The sequence below is a fragment of the Hyla sarda genome, chromosome 12 (assembly GCF_029499605.1).
Source record: "Hyla sarda isolate aHylSar1 chromosome 12, aHylSar1.hap1, whole genome shotgun sequence".
In the NCBI taxonomy this organism is placed as follows: Eukaryota; Metazoa; Chordata; class Amphibia; order Anura; family Hylidae; genus Hyla; species Hyla sarda.
Genome location: NC_079200.1, coordinates 67,195,346 through 67,216,265, shown reverse-complemented (window position 1 = coordinate 67,216,265; position 20,920 = coordinate 67,195,346). Strand labels below are relative to the sequence as shown.

The 20,920-nt window shown below is 43.6% G+C and overlaps 1 protein-coding gene across 2 annotated transcripts in view; it reads right to left on the bottom strand.

The window, feature by feature from the left end:
* Positions 1-20,920, bottom strand: part of ZBTB46 (zinc finger and BTB domain containing 46) — a 46,182-nt gene that overhangs the window by 10,136 nt on the left and 15,126 nt on the right. Inside the window, exons 4-5 of one of the 2 annotated variants that reach the window (XM_056548426.1) lie at positions 10,894-11,160; positions 7,420-7,595 (exon numbers count right to left, since the gene is read on the bottom strand). In XM_056548426.1, the coding sequence (XP_056404401.1) occupies positions 7,420-7,595; positions 10,894-11,160 (443 nt within the window). Of the gene's footprint in view, positions 1-7,419; positions 7,596-10,875; positions 11,161-20,920 lie in introns of both variants that reach the window. The other variant, XM_056548425.1, reaches the window with a different exon arrangement.

Here is a 20,920-nt window from a genome sequence, read left to right as displayed (position 1 = left end):
CCCAATCTCCAACCCGAGCTCCAGAACTAGCTTTTGAATGAAGGGCAGTCTCCATTCATTGGTGGGAGATCTATCAAAACTTGTACAGAGGAAAAGTAGCCTCCATAGCAACCATTTAGATTACTTTACCTTTTAGAAAAGCCTTTGTAAATATGAGAAGCAATCTGGTTGTTATGAGCAACTGCTCCAGATTTGATAAATCTTCTGTATTGTCTACAGAGCCACTGGAGATAGCCAAGTACAGCAATCGCCTATTTCCAGCGACTCATACCCCAATACCACTCCATTCAAAACGCCATCTGGCGACTGTGGAGGGGCGGCCCAGTGGTTGAATAACCTATGGATAGGGATAAGTTAGTTTTAACTTTATATAAGAATGCTACTGTGCCTGCAGAGAACTTCTGATATCTCAGGGTATACAACACCCCCTTAAAATCCTCAGTCCATCACCAAGGGGCAGTCCTAAGGGTGTGTCAGGTTCAGTACACCTGAAGGAGTCACTGTAACAAACTAACCATTAGCCCGTCCCCCAGATCTTCTAGGTCTTCCACCCCCCAACTCGATGTCTAAATGATTGACCCACAAATTTTCCAATAGAAAATTTTCCTTGTACTACTTTGCCTGAAAGGAAAAGTGTCTCTTTATTCTATGCTCACATTGGGTCACAGAACCCAAGCAGATCCTACTCCTTGGTGCAGTGCTCCCAAACCTACTGGCTCTCTAGATGGGCGTTGCAGCTGGAGAGACACAGGTTAAGACACCTGGCACTGCTACCCTATACCTAGGTCTGCCCACATAAGACTGAGAACAATGGGGGAGATTTATCAAAACCTGTCCAGAGGAAAAGTTGCCCAGTTGCCCATAGAAACCAATCAGATCGCTTCTTTCTTTCATTTTGCAGAGGCCTTGTTAAAAATGAAAGAAGTGATCTGATTGGTTGCCATTGGAAACTGGGCAACTTTTCCTCTGGACAGGTTTTGATAAATCTCCCCCAACATGTGTATGTTTTGTTTTGCAGATCAGATAGGTCCGCTCTGTGTTGCATCTCTCTTGTCCCTTACCTGAGAGCATTCCCTTAATGTGATGTAACAGCTTGATGCTATAGGCTTGGAAGGGGTGTTTTAAGTGCACCCGTCATGTGGTTTTGAAAAATCTAATATTAATACAGATTGTAATGTACATAGAACACAAACCAAAAATTAAGCAAATTGTAATCCCTACGCACAAACAACCTCTGTGATGACAAATTCAGACAAGACAGAGCCCATGTACAGACCGCTGGCGGCTTACCAACATAGCTACTAGAGGTAATGGCACACACAGAACTGTACTTACTGTATAAAAAAGGCCACACCATACAGATACACAAATTTGGATTATAAAATAATTTTTCTATGTAAGAGGGGAGGGCAGTATAACAGCAGATATCAGTCTACATAGGAGCAGTATTATAGTAGATATACTATTCTTGTACATAGAAGCAGTATTATAGTAGTTACCGTATATTCTTGTATATTGGGACAGTATTATATGAGTTACATTATTGTACATAGGAGGACAGTATTATAGTTATGTTGTTGTATATAGAGAACAGTATTCTAGCAGTATAATAGCAGTCATATTCTTGTACATAAGGGGCAGTATTATAGTTGTTGTATTCTTGTATATTGGGACAGTATTATAGGAGTTACATTCTTGTATATAGGAGACAGTATTATAGTAGTTATATTCTTGTATATAGAGAACAGTATTCTAGCAGTTATATTCTTGTATATAGGAGACAGTATTATAGTAGTTATATTCTTGTATATAGGAGCAGTATTATAGAAGTTATATTCTTGTATATAGAGAACAGTATTCTAGCAGTTATATTCTTGTATATAGGAGACAGTATTATAGTAGTTATATTCTTGTATATTGGGACAGTATTATAGGAATTACATTCTTGTACATAGGAGGTTGTATTATAGTTATGTTCTTGTACATAGGAGCAGTGTTAACATAGCTATATACTTGTACATGTGGCACAGTATTATATGTACAAGAACATAGCTAATATAATACTACCTCCTATGTTCAAGATTACTACTATAATACTGCCTCCTATTTACAAGAATATAATAACTATAATGCTGTCTCCTATGTACAATAGTATAACTACTATAATAATGTGCCTATGTACAAGAATATAACTACTATAATATTGCCCTATAGTACAAGAATATAACTACTATAATACTGCCTCCTATGTACAAGAATATAACTACTATAATATTGCCCTATAGTACAAGAATATAACTACTATAATACTGCCTCCTATGTACAAGAATATAACTACTATAATACTGCCTCCTATGTACAAGAATATAACTACTATAATATTGCCCTATAGTACAAGAATATAACTACTATAATACTGCCTCCTATGTACAAGAATATAACTACTATAATATTGCCCTATAGTACAAGAATATAACTACTATAATACTGCCTCCTATGTACAAGAATATAACTACTATAATACTGCCTCCTATGTATAAGAATATAACTCACAATACTGCCCTCTAGGAATTATATTACTGTACATATGCAGAGTATTATAATAGATTTAGTTTTGTATAGAGATGAGCGAACTTACAGTAAATTCGATTCGTCACAAACTCTTTCCTAGGACTGTATCCACCTTTTCCAGCCCACCGAAGCCACGGAAAGCTGAACTAATTTATGCAGGAAAAGTCAGCAACCGCCGAGCTGAGAAGTTTGTGACGAATCGAATTTACTGTAAGTTCGCTCATCTCTAGTTTTGTACATAGGACCAGTATTATTGTTGGTACGGTAAAGATATTTTGTTAGGACGACAGCAATAAAGTACAGTAGTCTCTTCTCTTACAGCTCACTATTCACCAGTGGGTAACAAAGATCTCCCCCGGGTAAGGAGACAACAGAATGTGCGCTTCACCTTCCTGACTGATGAATCATTATTTAGTGGATTCTGCTTTATAAAATCTCATCCCAGAAACTGAGGAATCAGGCCGCATGCATATTAATAACTTGTCCAGTTTGGGACTTAACTAGTTTAGTTTCAGAATGGTGTTACTGGGTCACGGTCCCTCCTCAGAACTAAAGCTCGTCTCCTCTATACACACACAATACTTAAAGCTGTGGAGACAGACAGACAATTTTAGGTTATGTTCACTCGGTTGAATGTCCACGGGAAAAATTTCAGTGCGGACATTCCACTGACAGCAGAGCATGCCAGTGCAAGGACCGCTGGGAAATCCGCCCTCTCAGACACATGTCTATTCTTTCTTTGGAGGCCGTAATCTAAATTTCCGTGCCAGAAAACATCCGACGCGGAAATTCTGCTAATTGAACAGTGCAGCAGAATCCCATTGAAATCAATGTCTATACGGAATATTCATGCGGAATTCCGCACGGGCATTCTGCTATGTGAACATGGCTTCAGTATTACACATTTTTTACAGAAATAGTGTCAGTTTATATGCGGGGCACAGGGTCCCCCTCATTCCTGGCAGTTGCAGTGGTCTCAAACATATAAGTAAAAATGGCAACGGGCAGCATTGACACTTCCTGTGTTGCGAGAGAGCTGCAAAGCCCCCCTGAGAGCACAGGATATGGGGCCGTCTCCATGTGACCCATCTGCTATACAGGAAGCAGCCGCCCGGTGCTGACCTATTTCCAGCCCTTGGACACTGCAGGTTTAAGGTCAGTGAGGAGGAAATTGTCAGACCCGGCCTAGTAACCAGCTTAGCGTTGCTGCTTTGTAACCTGAGGGAGCCATTCACAATGGCCTCTGAATACCAAAAAGGACCACAAAGCCTCAAAAAAGTGACCCAGAAAGGATTATGTATTACCTGCAATGCATCCTCCGCAGGGTAACATGAGCGGATGTGAGCGTTACCTTACATCAAGATTTTAGATGGTCTCTAGAGTAACCAGGGATGTAAACGTGTTTCCCAACCAGGGTGCCTCCAGATGTTGCAAAACTACAACTCCCAGCATGCCCGGACAGCCAAAGGCTGTCCGGGCATTCTGGGAGTTGTAGTTTTGCAACACCTGGAGGCACCCTGGTTGGGAAACACTGCGTTAACGTAATGCTGGATGAGGCGGTAACACTGAAAAACTTAGAATAAAGTTGCAATAATCCCAATAGGATAAAAAAAAAAAAAAAAACCTTCGGAGGAAGTAACAGAGCATGCTGGGAGAAATAGTTTGGCAACAGGTAGAGAACCACAGGACAGTGGTCAGGACATGATAGGCGTTTGGAAACAGCTGGAGAGCCACAGGTTGGAGAACACTGTCCTACATCAACCATATTGTATAGGCAGCTGCTGTCATGGATAAGAGAATGTCAGGTAGGTAGGAAGGTAGCTTTTAGAGATGAGCGAACTTACAGTAAATCTGATTCATCACAAACTTCTCCGCTCGGCAGTTGATGACTTATCCTGCATAAATTAGTTCAGCTTTCAGGTGCTCCCGTGGGCTGGAAAAGGTGGATACAGTCCTAGGAAAGAGTCTCCTAGGACTGTATCCACCTTTTCCAGCCCACCGGAGCACCTGAAAGCTGAACTAATTTATGCAGGAAAAGTCATCAACTGCCGAGCCAAGAAGTTCATGACGAATTGAATTTACTGTAAGTTCGCTCATCTCTAGTAGCTTTATTAAAACAATGCAATGCAAGTTTTTATAAAGCTACCTTCTTACCTACCTGACGTGTCTGCTCCTGGTCAGCGCCGTTGAATCCCACCATCTTCAGAAGTCTCCTCTTGCCATTGTCTCGCTCGGACGGGAAGGCAGCAGACTGGACCTCTCTCTCACTCACTCTGACCACTGTTCTGTGTGAACTTACACAACCGCACTTGGTAAGGGCAATTTCCATTACACTTGTGGACCCTATACCTGCGGTAATACCCTATGGAGCGCTCTCTCTTTTTTTAGCATGGATAAGAGAATGGAAGTAACAAAAAAAAATAAAAAATATGGTGCTAACATTAGGGGGATGAATGCAAATGGATTAACAGCAAGATGGTCTGGTTTTTCCCATAGTAACCAATCACAGGTCAGCTTTCATATCTTCACAAGCTCTGGCAAAATGAAAGCTGAGCTGTGATTGGTTGCTATGGGAAAACACAGACAGTCTTGCTGTTATTTATTCCCCTATTGTGCATCAAGGTTCCCATTGCATTGCCAAGAAGGGGGATTATGCATGTAATAGTACTGACCCCATATACGACTCATCAGACCTGTACATGTCAGGGACTATGGCTGCAGCATTGGTTGACATGTATGGGAAATTAGTAGTCTAGTAGATCCCCATTAATCTTAGGGGAAACCGTAAGGTTAGGAATATAATGTCTTCTCCATAACAACAGGATTCTCTATGGTCAGACAAACGTCACCTGTAATTAGGGATCTTTAATGTACAATGAACTAGACAGTGACCACATGACAGGAGAGGATAATGAAAATGAAATTGTTTTGTTGCCAGATGAATTTGAGGGTCACATGTCTAAAATGATCCCGCCTGAGCCCCCTGCGTACAAATAATTGTGCAAAAATATAAAGTGCAATAAGTCTGGCAGCAGAGGAAATGCCGATTGCAGATGGCTGTAAAGCCTCATGGGAACGTGGGCCGAAACATCCTGCAAGGCTGACAGCAGTGTGTTAATGATGTCTCCTATTGTGCAGGGCTAATGCACAGAGAATCCCTCGGTGATGTTACAGCAGCTCTGATTGGTTATTCAGATGGGTCTGACTATTTCCTCTCAGTGACCTAAAATAAAGTGTACGAAAACTGGAAGTAGGTCATGTTGGACACCTGTATCCCGCATCACTAGTGGGAGACTGTGCTATAATTTGAGCATTCTGAAGTGCTTTGTGCTGAATGGCAGATGAAGGGTTAACACTTCATGTGAGATTTTAGTCACAATTGATAAGATCATCAGTGATGGAAAACAGATCTTATACATCTATAGTGTGAGGAGATTCCTCATGTGCTTATTACCGCCCCCTGCTGAGTAATATACTGTATACTTTCTGCCAAGAGAAGTGGGGACAAGAAGTGACAACTGCTGTCAAGTCAGAAATAGTAATTGTCACTCATAACAGCTTGTGCCACAAGTGAACTCAAACTACCGCCTCCTATGGGAAATAATATATACTTTTTATAATACTTCCCCTTCTATGTATATGACTAAAACTACTATAATACTGCCTTCTATGTACAAGAATATTACTACTATAATACTGCATAATTATAATATATTTATATATATATATATATATATATATATATATATATATATATATATATATATATATATACACACACACACACACACACACATACACACACACACACACACACACAACACTGCCCCCTATGTACAAAAATAACTAATATTTTTTGTACATAGGGCAGTATTATAGTAGTTATATTCTTGTAAGTAAGTGACAGTATTATAGTAGTTATATTTTTGTACATAGGGCAGTATTATAGAACTACTATAATACTGCCACTTACGTACAAGACTATAACTACTATGATACTATCTCCTATCTATAAGAATATAACTACTATGATACTGCCTCTATGTACAAGTATATGACTTCTATAATCCTGCCTCCTATGTACAAAAATATTACTACTATAATACTGTCCTATGTAAAATAATATAACTACTATAATACTGATCCCTATGTACAAGAATATAACTACTATATTACTGTCCCCTATGTACAAGAATATATCTACTATAATACAGTCCCCTGTGTACAATAATATAACTTCTATAATACTGTCTCCTATGTACAAGAATATAACTACTATAATACTGATCCCTATGTACAAGAATATAACTACTATATTACTGTCCCCTATGTACAAGAATATATCTACTATAATACAGTCCCCTGTGTACAATAATATAACTTCTATAATACTGTCTCCTATGTACAATAATTTAACTACTATAATACTGTCTCCTATGTACAATAATATAACTACTATAATACCTGTCTCCTATGTACAAGAATAGAACTACTATAATACTGCTCATATGTACAAGAATATAACTATTATAATACTGCTCCTATATACAAGAATTTTACTACTATAATACAGCTCCTATGTACAAGAATATTACTACTATAATACTGTCCTATGTAAAAGAATATAACCGTAGAAAATTCATCTAATTATACTGTATTATTTTATGCAAGATCAAATATAATAATACTGCTCTCTATGTACACAGAGTAGGAGTTTTCTTCACAGAACAACGACAACTCTTACAACAAGCTTAGTATGGTACAATCCACATGTCCATACACAGAGGTCAGTGGTCACCCCTCCCCCATACATCACATTGTATACTGCTGCTCAGTTTCTTCTCTTACCAGTGTGTGGCGCTTCATGTGCTCCCTCCTTGTAAACTTCTTGCCACAGATCTCGCAGGGGTATGGCCGCTCCCCCGTGTGTGATCGCATGTGTCTCTTTAGGATGCACTGGTGCATGGCAGAGAAGCTGCAGTACGGACACTTGAACTTCTTCCGGATAACCGTGAACTCGTTCACTGCAGGAAAAAAGGACAATCAAGATATACTATAATAACTGCATAGAAATCTAATGCGATACATCAGTGATAAGAATAGTATAATATGCAGAATTATATTGTTCATTCCTGTACTGTATCACTGCTGAGAATTCCTTGCCACGTGAATAGAGTGACCCTTTAATACTCAGTCTTAGATCTTTCCAGTAATACATCAAGACATCTTCTCCCCCGCCTGTCTCCACAGCCTCATCTCCTTCTGCCCGGTGCCATGTCTGACATCACACACAGTGTCCAGCTAATCAGTGTCCTCAGATAACCGCAGGATGTTATCAGCCCTGAGCCAGCTATGTGCTGCCTCCTTACATCCATCCAGGATGGGGCCACAGTACACCGCCTCCTTACATCCATCCAGGATGGGGCCACAGTACACCGCCTCCTTACTTACATCCATGATGGGACCACAGTACACCGCCTCCTTACATCCATCCAGGATGGGGCCACAGTACACCGCCTCCTTACATCCATCCAGGATGGGGCCACAGTACACCGCCTCCTTACATCCATCCAGGATGGGGCCACAGTACACCGCCTCCTTACATCCATCCAGGATGGGGCCACAGTACACCGCCTCCTTACATCCATCCAGGATGAGGCCACAGTACACCGCCTCCTTACATCCATCCAGGATGGGGCCACAGTACACCGCCTCCTTACATCCATCCAGGATGAGGCCACAGTACACCGCCTCCTTACATCCATCCAGGATGGGGCCACAGTACACCGCCTCTTACATCCATCCAGGATGAGGCCACAGTACACCGCCTCCTTACATCCATCCAGGATGGGGCCACAGTACACCACCTCCTTACATCCATCCAGGATGGGGCCACAGTACACCGCCTCCTTACATCCATCCAGGATGGGGCCACAGTACACCGCCTCCTTACATCCATCCAGGATGGGGCCACAGTACACCGCCTCCTTACATCCATCCAGGATGGGGCCACAGTACACCGCCTCCTTACATCCATCCAGGATGGGACCACAATACATGCCATATTACCATTTTCATACTGTACCTCCCCCCACTTAGTCTCTCATCTACCAGTACTGGCCTTGATAGCACAGCTGCTTAAAATCTGAAAAGCAAAGAAAAGGCTGACATTTTCCCTGGGAGCTTGCAATGCTTAAAGGGGTACTCTGGAGGAAAACTTTTTTTTTTTTTTTTTTATCAACTTGTACCAGAAAGTTAAACAGATTTGTAAATTACTTCTATTAAAAAATCTTAATCCTTCCAGTACTTATTATCTGCTGAATACTACAGAGGAAATTATTTACTTTTTGGAACACAGTGCTCTCTGCTGACACCTCTGTCCATTTTAAGAACTGTCCAGAGTAGGAGAAAATCCCCATAGAAAACATATGCTGCTCTGGTCAGTTCCTAAAATGGACAGATGTCAGCAGAGAGCACTATGCTCATGATGTCAGCAGAGAGCTCAGTGTTCCAAAAAGAAAATAAGGTCCTCTGTAGTACTCAGCAGCTAATAAGTACTGGAAGGATTAAGATTTTTTTTTTAAATAGAAGTAATTTACAAATCTGTAACTTTCTGGCACCAGTTGATTTAAAAAAAAAAAAAAAAAAGTTTTCCACGGGAGTACCCCTTTAATCCCTTCCACCAGGAGCAGAATGATAAATATTGATCATCATTTTCTATTCATTGTTTATGAACACCATGATGAATGAATTACTAGGGAGCGACTGATGATGTCACCAGCAGAGAGGTCGACATCAAAGCAGGTGGGACAGTAAAACCTAGGCGGTGTCCAGGTGAACTAAGGAGTAAATGATGGGAGCGATGACCTCATAAAAGATCAGAGGAAAATGCAGTCACTAAACCACACAAGGTTTATATGGCTGCATGTTCATCAGTCCCCGACAGTCTCCTCGTGATAAAACTTTCTGGGTTTGTTCAGTCTGTCACAGGGACATGGGGTAGATCCACATGACCAATCACAGCAGTGTTCACATCCCAGGTAGCTTGAACAGGAAAAACTACTGGGCATAGATATAGGTGGATATAGATATGGATGATTGTTTGGATGTCTAAAGGCCCCCATACACATTAGACATGTCAATGGGAACGGCTGACACTCCCCTCAGGCAGATGTCCAGGTAGAGAAGGAACTGTGAATTTTGAACTGTGGATCCTTTTGTTCTCGGGTGATAACCTGCCATTAGGAGAGTCTGGAGGGGCAGAGGAGCCTGGCAGCAAGTATCCTATGAGGCGCTGCTTAGGAGATCACAAAACGGAGAGACTCAAGCCAGCACAGGACAAGTTGTTTTAATTTGCAAAAAGGACAACGCGTTTCGGCACATACAGAGTGCCTTCCTCAGGTCCAAACATATAACAGCACTCTTCAAATGCTGATGGGTGTGAGAGATGTTGGTGAGGATTCCAGTGTGTTGCGGCGCTGGCGGGGTCACCACAGGAATCCTCACCAGCATCTCTCACACCCGTCAGCATTTGAAGAGTGCTGTTATACGTTTGGACCTGAGGAAGGCACTCTGTATGTGCCGAAACGCGTTGTCCTTTTTGCAAATAAAAACTACTTGTCCTGTGCTGGCTTGAGTCTCTCCGTTTTGTGATCTCCTAAGCAGCGCCTTATAAGACCGCTTTTGCCTCTCTTTGAGATTTTCGTGTCCATTTAGACCATAGGACTGCTCGGTTTAGTGTTCACGTGTATGAATGGTTTGGGAGAGATTTCTGTTTGGCTGGCAGCTATTGTATGTATATGGCCAGCTTGTCAGAACACTAGACAAAGACAAGCAGTGTTGTCATAGGGCAGTGTTTCCCAACCAGTGTGCCTCCAGCTGTTGCAAAAACTACAACTCCCACCATGCCCGGACAGCCTTTGGCTGTCCGGGCATGCTGGGGGTTGTAGTTTTGCAACAGCTGGAGGCACACTGGTTGGGAAACAGGAGTAAGAAAGAAAAGTCACAATTGCCCACAGCCAGACAAAAATCTGCGGCCAATCCATTTATAGCCTTTTTTGTGTTTTTAGGTGAAAATTTTGAGATTGGGAAAATTGTTCTGGGCATCTTCTTGCCCCAGTTCAGTTCAGTAATGGCTTATTCCAGGTTCGAAGTATCACTGATGCCCCTCTACAAGGGGTGCCATAGCTAGGACACCCTGGGATTGTCTGTTATCAGTGGCAGTAACATTCAGAGGCTCTGCCTTTTCCCAACCAAATCTAGTAAAAAAGACAAAAAGGACAGACAAAGAAAAGAGGAACTTACGAGAGAGTGAGTGGGTACCTTTGGGCAGGTATTCAAAAAGCAAAGAGCTCTCTTCGCCCAGGACATCTGCCTTCAGGGACAGCAGGCTGTTTTTGCTCAGGAGTGCACTACGCAAGTTAGATACGCTGGTGACCTGTTGGTGATTGTCATCTTTCTCCAGAGCTAGTGTGTGAGGTAAGTAGTTGGGTTCGCCACCTTGTAAGGACTCTTCTTCTTGTGAGTACAAGTCTACCCGTTCCTCCCGGCTGTCAGAGCTGCCCGGCTCTATCACAGTCACATCGTCACCTAAGACAAAAAAAAAAAGGAAGACTAATGTCAAGACCTAAAAAAGGGAAGATGTCATTGGGTACAATGTGCCGAAATATGCCCGACCCTCACGGTTTGTAATATACCAACTTCCTGGTGAGCGTTTCCCCAACTTATGGGTTTAAGCAAGGATTCAGCTTTAGGGTGCGTTCCCACACGGCGTATACGCTGCGCAAAATTTACGTCAGCAGCGGGAAATACGCTGCGTATTCCTTGCTCACTATACACACACGGCTTTCCGGTGGCGGCCCTGTGTGTGCAGTGAGTTTTGGAGGCGGAGCCGTGCCTCACAGTCTCGCCGGCACACGGCCCCGCCTCTAAAACTCACTGCACACATAGGGCTGCCGCCGGAAAGCCCTGTGTGTATAGTGAGCAAGGAATACGCAGCGTATTTCCCGCTGCTGCCGTAGATTTTGTGCAGCGTGAAATACGCTATGTATACGTCAGGTGGGAATGCACCCTTATGTGAATTTGTCCTATAGTGCCCGATTTATTTCGGTCCCCCAGTTGGAACTTATTTATTCAGCCTTCACATCGCTGAAAAGTTATGGGTAGTTTCAGCACCCCGTGGGATGGTGCCAACATTTCTCCACCCACAAGTATTTGGTCCTTGTCCCAAACTGCTTACAGTCCAAATTGACTGTATACATGGATTTGTAACCTACACACATGATCTGACTACATCATCTCCTCTTCTTTCAGCCCAGATCAGTTGGCAACGCCATTAGCCATGCCCTCTTAGTGGGTAATAAGGATATAGTTTCCATAGTGTAACAGAACCCAGGTCCTGTCATCTATACCAGTGTTTCCCAATCTAGGATTCTCCAGCTGTTGCAAACCTACAACTCCCAGATCTGACAGTCATATACCATACATGAGGCAATGGCACTGTGAGCAATTACCTACTACAGCAGTGGTCTTCAACCTGCGGACCTCCAGATGTTGCAAAACTACAACTCCCAGCATGCCTGGACAGCCAACGGCTGTCCGGGCATGCTGGGAGTTGTAGTTTTGCAACATCTGGAGGTCCGCAGGTTGAAGACCACTGTACTACAGTGTTCCCCTACAGTTACAAAATGACAATTCCTATCGTGGAAGTTGTACTTTTGCAACAGCTGAAGAGCCACAGGTTGGGGAACACTAATCTATAGCTTTCTGCTGTCGGGGCATAATAAGAGTTCACGTTTGCAACTGGAGAACCACAGATTGGAGAGCACTGATCTTTACCCAAGAGTCACAGCTTGAGTAATTCTTAAAGGAGTACTCCACTGCCCCACATGGTGCAGGCTGTGGGGGTTGTGACGCCACGTCCCCTCAATGCAAGTCTTTGGGAGGGGGTGTGGTGGCTGCATTGAGGGGCGGTGGCCTTAACGTCACAACCCCCACCCAGCATTTGAAAGAAAAATGTTCCGAAGGCTGGGGCAGTGGAGTACCCCTTTAAGCCGTTAGATGTCAGAGCATAATATGGTTTGTAGCTCTGCAACAAATGTAGACTCTAGGCATGGGAAATGCTGATCTATACACTGAACATCTGTCTATAATGGGACGCGCCTTCTTGCTTGGAGCGATGATGAAGAGTCATGGAAATTGTTCCAAATTTTTCATAGGAAAAATCATTTCCACTGTGGAAAAAAAAACTGTAATCATATCAAGCATCTAAGAAGATTGGTTACTGGAACGGGTGGGAGGTAGAAGATTCTGCATCGATCAATTGTACTTCCGTGTGCCATCTCAAACCCTGTATTGTACCATCTCATTACGCCAAATATTTGTGTCCAATTTGACTTGTCGTAGTTCGGTCTATAGCTGCAAGGAATGTAAAGAACATGCGACATGGGTGGTGGCGCAAAGCTTTGGAGAATGACAAGGACCAGACGCGTTTTAAGGGCAGGAAGGCAACGGTTAACTGAAGATAGCTCTGGTCAGATTAGTTCAGCCATGAATTATAGAACAGTCCGAGCCCATTAAAGCAGTGAGCTGGAGGTACATGATACATGGCAGAGATAGGGAGCGAGGGGGCGGCTCATCCTTTAGATTGAAAATAGCATGCCGATTTCTTACCGGCAGAGGCCTCCGGTGGACTCAACCAGGATGAAAGGAAGCAGTCATCCCAACATGATGGAGACCAGCCGCTCTGAGCAAACCTATGCTTGGCAGTGAGGCATGATTTGTTTTGTGCCTCCCTCTTGTTCTTTATAAAAGATACATTAAATTTGATAGGTATTGATCAGGGGTAAAACCTGACACACATAGGTACAACATCAACATACATTAAAATGCCTTTAACCTAGCATCCCCAGACTAACAAATATTCTGAATTACTGGATGAATATTAAAAAAAGAACCAAGAAACTGTTCTGCTTAAGTGTAGTGAAATTCCAAATTATAATAAAGTCAAGTGCCAGGAATTAAATCTAAACAAAATATAATTAAAAAAAATAAATATATATATAATAATAATAATAATAATAATATGTAAAACAATTACATGAAAAAGTTGAAATGATACAATAAAACAATACACCATATACACACTGTATAATACTATGCATATCATTTACACAATGCACATAACACAAAACAAACGCTGACACTACAAATACATAAATAACATACAAAGTACACCCAATACACTTTGCAGTCAACTGGCACTTGAGAGTTTTTCGCTGAAGCAGAACTTCTTGCACACTAAGCATTTGGGGCTTGTACCAGGTCCAGCTCTATACTTAGCACGGTTATAACCAAAGGAGGGAGGTCACCCATAGAGTTTATATATACACACACACACAGGAGGTAGGTGCCTCAGAGGTAAAGCCTCCAGGGTAAAGGTGAGCGTGGAGGCTCTGGGTGTGAGCGTCTCACAGAGTTAAAGAAAGGGGGCAATTAGGGATTAACCGGATTTACCAAGGGGGTGGAGGAGTCAGGGAGTGCCACATCACAACACACTACTACACCAACTGGTTTTTCTATAGGAAGTCACTGTGGCGATTTTTGGAGGAAGCTGATAGGGGCAGAGGAGGGGGCCAGGGAGTTTAATATAATATACAGAGGCAGAGGGGGTCTATGGGTTAAATTTAGAGTTGGGGTACATAAGCAGATACAAGAATTAGAGCGTTTCGATACAAAGGGGGTGAAAAAGCCGAGGTTGTATTTGGGGTATAATGGAAAAAAGAGTTAGTGTTGTAGTAAAGGGGTGCAGTGGGTTAAATATGGTGTTGGAGTCAGAGTTGAAAGGGGGAGTTAAGGCTTATATTCGGGGTACAGAGGCACAAAGAAGAGGCTAAGAGTTGGGCTTTAAAGAAGTGATTGGGTGTTAAAGCTGGTATACAGATGAGGATAAGAGATAGAATAGGGTTAGAGGGGCTAGGTATAAGGGTTGAGGAAGACAAAAAGGCAGAGGGTCAGAGAAGTACGGTCAATTTAAAGGATAGACACGGGGCGAGTTTTATCAAAACCTGTGCAGAGGAAAATAAAAGCAGCAATCTGGTTGGTTGCTATGGGCAACTGGTCAAATTTTTTCTCCATAGATTTTGATAAATCTGCCTGATGGTGTACATAGACATAGGAGGAGCTGAGATTAGAAACAGAGGCGGGATATGGGTAAGAGATGGGGTGGATGGCAGATGCGGAGGCCAAAGGTTAAAAGGGGTATTCCAGGATTTATTTTTTACTATGCTACAGGGGCTGTAAAGTTAGTGTAGTTCATAATATAGTGTCTGTACCTGTGTGTGACGGTTTTCTCACAATTCTTATGTGATTTGCCCCCCAATATTTATTTTTATCAGAATCCAAAATGACTGTTGTCTCAGATTTTTCCCAGGTTGCAATGCGGCCGAGACTTGACTCACTGGTCAGCTGATGACAGGGAGCCTGTCTGCTCCAATGGGTGGAGCAATCGCTTGGTGGGAGAGAGATCAATCTGCCACTAATGCAACAGCTGTAGGCACCCTGATTGAAAACCACAGGTCTTTTGAATGGATGCAGCTCATTTATGTTTTAATGGGTGGGGTGGCTGATGTGTGGGAGGGAGGAAAATGGAATTATGGTATTTGTTGTAAAAAGAAGAAAACTCAAAACAGGAAATGCCAGTTCACAAAAAGCTAGCCACAGTATTATGGTAATCTCACAACATAGCCATTTAGCCCCAAGACAAGCGCAGATTATTCCTAAGCACGTCCATTACTGTCTGCCAGGTACGTACTAAAATCACCTTATGGTGGATAACCCCTTTAAAAGGGCCAGTACAGAGGCAAATATGTCACAGTGCAGGGGCAAAGGCAGAGGTCAATGATTAGGGATATAAGGGGTCGACACTCAGAACTGGGATTCAGAAGCAGGGGGAGATTAGACTGCAGATCTAGAGTACCCACACACCCTGTTCATTGACAGATCTATTTATCATCACCATCTATTTGCACACAGTCAAATGATGGCAGGTGAGCACAGGAAGCCGGGAGATGACTCCGCAGTTCACAGAAAATGCCCGATTGTTCATCTGCTCTCACACTCAGCTTTCCTAGATTCCAGAACGGCAAACCTAAGCAAGGATACACATCCACTATGGGTTATTTAAGACTGGAAATGCTGGGTAACAACCACTTCAGCCAGCTTACCCAGAAACAGATAGTCCTCCGTAGAAAGGGACGGCTTAGAGATTATAAACCAGACACATTGCTATAGTCAGTCCTCACAGTAAAGGGGGTTCTGGCTGAGCAGGTGAGAGATGACTTAGAGGGCATTCTGCGCTCCAGTGGGGAATGTGAGAAGAGTCTGTGGGAGTACAGGGGGGGGGGGGGGACACTGGAGTCTGTGGGAAGGGAGGATTTCTCAGGGTCAGGAATGTAGGGTCGATGTTTATGTTTTTAGGATCATCGCTGTTCTATGGGTTCCTATGGCACCACTCACTCAGCCTGGGTCAGCAATCTGGAAATTCACATTTGTTTGGAGGATGCTGGACATAATGGCAGTGGTCTCCAGCTGTTGCAGAACTATGATTCCCAGCATGCCCTGACACCTGCAGACTTTTAGAGCAAGCTGGGAGTTGTAGTTCTGCAGCCCTTAGTACAGAATGTGTAACATAAGTAACTTTAATAGGAACATTGCAGGACTGAGCTGAGAACTAGGACAAGGTAAATAGTTATCTGTTGTATCCAGGATCTGGCAGATCCACCCTAGTCTTTAGATAAGATCTTCTCCCACAGTGTAATCATGGCACCAGGAACGGATAGGGGGAGGGGCTGGGCTGGTCATTATGCTTGGGCACACACCGAGGACCTGCGCCCTGGTTACCAGACCCAGAACCTCCTCCTGCCCAGGATGGGGCGAGGAAGGGTGAGGTCTGGTTGGTTTGAGCTAGTTATCTGCAGCAAATTATCTAAGGAAGGTTGGGGTGGGGGGGGGGGGGTAAAGGAGGGTGTTAGTGGAAGAATGAAGCCGTCTATGAATCCCGGTTGTGTCAGATCTTATCAGACCGGGCAAATCCTACAACTAATGCCTTCCCTCTGCTATAGTTCACCCGCTCAGACCCGGGGTCCGCCATCTGTCTAAGGGGTTTGGACATAATCAGCTGGAGGGCCACAGTGTGGACAACCCGTTCTATAGTTTGCAACCATAACTGCAGACTGTAGGGAAGAGTTATAATTTAGGGACTGCAGTTATTCCTGCAGCTCCACAGTATCCGGCCATGAATGTGTTACTTTCCAGACAGGTTATATACCGAGCCAGGCTTCATGTGTACAAGGACGGATAAGCAGTATAGCATGACAGGGCATCGGGTGCCTATAACAGGAGGTTTACATGCAAACAATGCACTACTGCATGCAATGCAATTCATAGGGATATTGCTCTGCAGCTGGAATACAGAGGAGTCTCTCAGGTGTGCAACATAAGGGCTATGAAAGGGTTAAAGCAGCTGAAGCAGACACTGCTGTTACCATAGGGAAAGAGGGAGGGGGTGAGGAGAGAGGTGGGGGGGGCAGTTCTGGAGCCTGGGGAAATAGGAATGTAGGGTGGGGATAGGAAAACAGAATTAAACCCTGAAAGTTCCCTCCATCTGCCTGTGAGTGCAGTAGGAGAAGGATCCACAGCTCGGCTGCCATAGAGGAGGACGGCATGATCCAGTAATGCAGCAATACACACATATATACAGCTGTAACATCAACCTCACTATACTCCTGAAAAACTGTGCCAGATCATCTACACAGCTCTGGTCCCGCTCATCTCCGGTCAAAAATTTATTTTTGGGTCAAGGTACTTAATGCTACCCTCAATCACTGTTCACTAACCGAGTGGGCATATATGATACGGGTATATTTAATGCCATTCACATCCAATGTAAACTGAGCATCAGAGAGGTTACAATGCAACATAACCCAGATGCTACATCAAGGCCACAGGCCTCCATGTCATCATTTGTCATTGGTCCAACTGAGAAAAGCCTGAAAGCCACATTTAAAGGGCCCAAAAAGGGACAAGTTGGTGAACACGGTCTTATTTCATACACAAGCCCCAAGGCAGTGTTTACCAACCAGGGTGCCGCCAGATGTTGCAAAACTACAACTCTCAGCATGCCTGGACAGCCAAAGGCTGTCCAGGCATGCTGAGAGTTGTAGTTTTGCAACATCTAGAGGCACCCTGGTTGGGAAACCCTGCCCCAAGAATTGGTAACTTCCACCTTACAAAAAGGTGTGGTGCCAGGTCTGGGAGTCCCATCGGTCCATGGGTCACTAGGTAAATAGACACAGGAGAGAGATGGGATGAGCAGAATGTTATCAGCAGTGTTGGGGGGGGGGGGCTACTGACTCTTCCCCAATGGAAGAATTTCAACATCCGCAATCCATTTGTTCTCCAAGAAAAAAAGGGGCCAACAAAGGGGTCTAGCAGTGATCTCTCCCAAGCAGAAAACATGGCTGCTCAGCTGTACCTTGCGTGCAGATGTAAGAGATCTGGAGCGATAACTGTCTGCTGGCCATCGGTTAGCTAAAATGTATAGCCAGCTTCAGGGCTGATCTATGTGGCTGACATCTGGTTGACATTGGCACCAGTCATTGGCTATAAGGTTGTGAAGCCCCCCAGAGTGTTCAGTTCCATGGATCTAGGAACATCAGAAGACTAAAGTTGTCGACCAAACTGGCAACTATAGCTCTTCCTGTGTCTCTATGATAATACTTATTGTCTTTGTTCAACATTCTCAGAAATTAGTTCTCCAACAAGGACAGGGAGTGGCACAGTTTTTGGAAGAAATCAGCTCAGTTTTTTTTAATGCTGGATAACCCCTTTACATCGGCTAAACATGCACAATAGCAGTTGTCGACCACTCATTTGACCGATCTCTCTATACACCTGCCCTAGTTTTTATGTTTTCTGAATGGAAAAGGGGGTTAGCTATTGCCATAAAACTCTGTCCCCTTCAATGTTGACTTATCACACGGAGGGTGTGGCAGCAAAAAGGGTCAGGCAGTTTAAATTCAGTACGTCTGATCCTTCTCTTTTCTAACATCCTCTTTGGGGAGGGAGGGGGGGGGGGATTAGTTAATGGGATGGCCATCCAAGAATAAGAACCTGTAGATGGGTGATGAGATGGCCATACAAGAACCTGTAGAAAGGTGGTGAGATGGCCATACAAGAACCTGTAGAAAGGTGGTGAGATGGCCATACAAGAACCTGTAGAAAGGTGGTGAGATGGCCATACAAGAACCTGTAGAAAGGTGGTGAGATGGCCATACAAGAACCTGTAGAAAGGTGGTGAGATGGCCATACAAGAACCTGTAGAAAGGTGGTGAGATGGCCATACAAGAACCTGTAGAAAGGTGGTGAGATGGCCATACAAGAACCTGTAGAAAGGTGGTGAGATGGCCATACAAGAACCTGTAGATGGTGATGAGATGGGCATACAAGAACCTATAGAAAAGTGATGGAATGGCCATACAAGAGCAAGAACCTGTAGACTGGTAAGGAGACAGCCATACGTGAACCTGCAGATGGGTGATGAGATCGCCATACAAGAGCACAGATATGCAGATAGGTGATTGGCTGGCCATACAAGTGCAAGATTTTTTTTTTTTTTAACACAATGTTGCCACCAGTAATCCCTTTCCCCAATCAACACACCAGTTGGCTCAGTGGTATTACCCAGTCGGTCATGTTTTCCTCTATACTTTATGAATGGCCCTGAACTTTAAGGCGGCAACAAAAAGGAAGCCATGCCCAGAACATTAAAAAAAAAAAAAAAAAGTAATTACTAGAAACCAAAAAAAACAAACAGGAACTCCACCCTGACAGTGCTGGCCGAGTCACATCGTCTCCCACCTCCCACACACCGGATAATTGCTCTCAACAAATCAGTTGCCGGGAGGATTTGCTGGAGGTAGTGAAACGTAAAAAGCCTTAGGCCAGACAGCTCCTCTAATCTCACCAGATTTAATAGGCTCAGCCTCCAACTCAATGACTTTTTAATGATTTTCTAAAAAGGGTCTAAAGTCCCGAGAGAAATCGTATCCTTCCTTGTTAAAGGCACACAGCGCTGTGTTCACCATTATTATTAGGAAAGTCATTTCACCATATATTCGCTCAACTGACTCCTCTTCCTTTTTTTGGTTCCATGATTGGAGGCAGCCAAGTTTGAGAGGTGTATCTGTTTCTGAAGTAGTCTGTGGGGCGAGGCTTGTGGCTGTGCTCAGTATGGACATTAAACAATCACGTTTACTGTTGCCCAGCAGTGAATATGAGATCATATGACCCTCTTCTGAATATTCATAAAAATAGAGAGATTACTATGTAAGACTGTGTTCCCAAACTTTTGCCTCACCAGTGGATGCAAAACCAACTCCCATCATGCCACCACAACCAAAAACTGAACACTGATCCAAGATATATGTCTCTGTAGAGTTATGGTGCAATTGTGCCCATTTATTACCAACATGCTACTAACCACCCAGGACCATACATATTTAACTCCCTTTACTATTGTAGCACCTGCAGAAACCATATGACTGTGCAGGTTCTTATCATCCATTACAATGCAGTAGCATGAACACCCTCTTTTTACGGGCCCTATTGCAGCCACTTGGGCAGTTCTCATTCAACAATGTAATAGAATGCTTTGGGGTGGTCAATTCCATTTGTCAAACCACAATTGGAATATCTATGGTTGCCTATTAGTGCTATAGAGGCACCAGGCAATTCTTAATTTTCGTGAAGACGTCCCCTCCGTCTAATAAATGTGGGAGGTACAAAAGCAGTTGCTATCAGCTTGTCATTAAGGGGTCTGTGATACAACAAGGGTTCTGTATATTTAGCAGCAACTACAAGCGTGGCCGATCCCGATTGCTCACCATTCCTGACCACCCAAGATCTAGCAGTAAATGTCCTCCCCTGGTGTTGGTGACAAGACATGTTAGGACAGTGGGCCCATCACCAGAAAATCACTAATAAGCCTTCCTGGACGAAGAGGTGCATACGTAAAGGGATTAGGGCCTGGAGCCGGGCATCCTGACTGACAGTAATTGGGGACGGATCAGTCTCCAGACGCGTACGTCTCATTTACGCTTCTTTGTTTGGTATAATGAGGGTGAGGGAGGTCGGGCGATATGTGGAGGGCACAGAGGACACCCAATCTTCTAGTCCTCCTGCCGATCCCCTTGGTTAACTGCATAATCCTAGGATTTCTCAGCATTATCCTAACAAGATTCTGAAAAAGAACTTTACTAACCAGCCTTGCGGATATGTCTGAAACTGAACA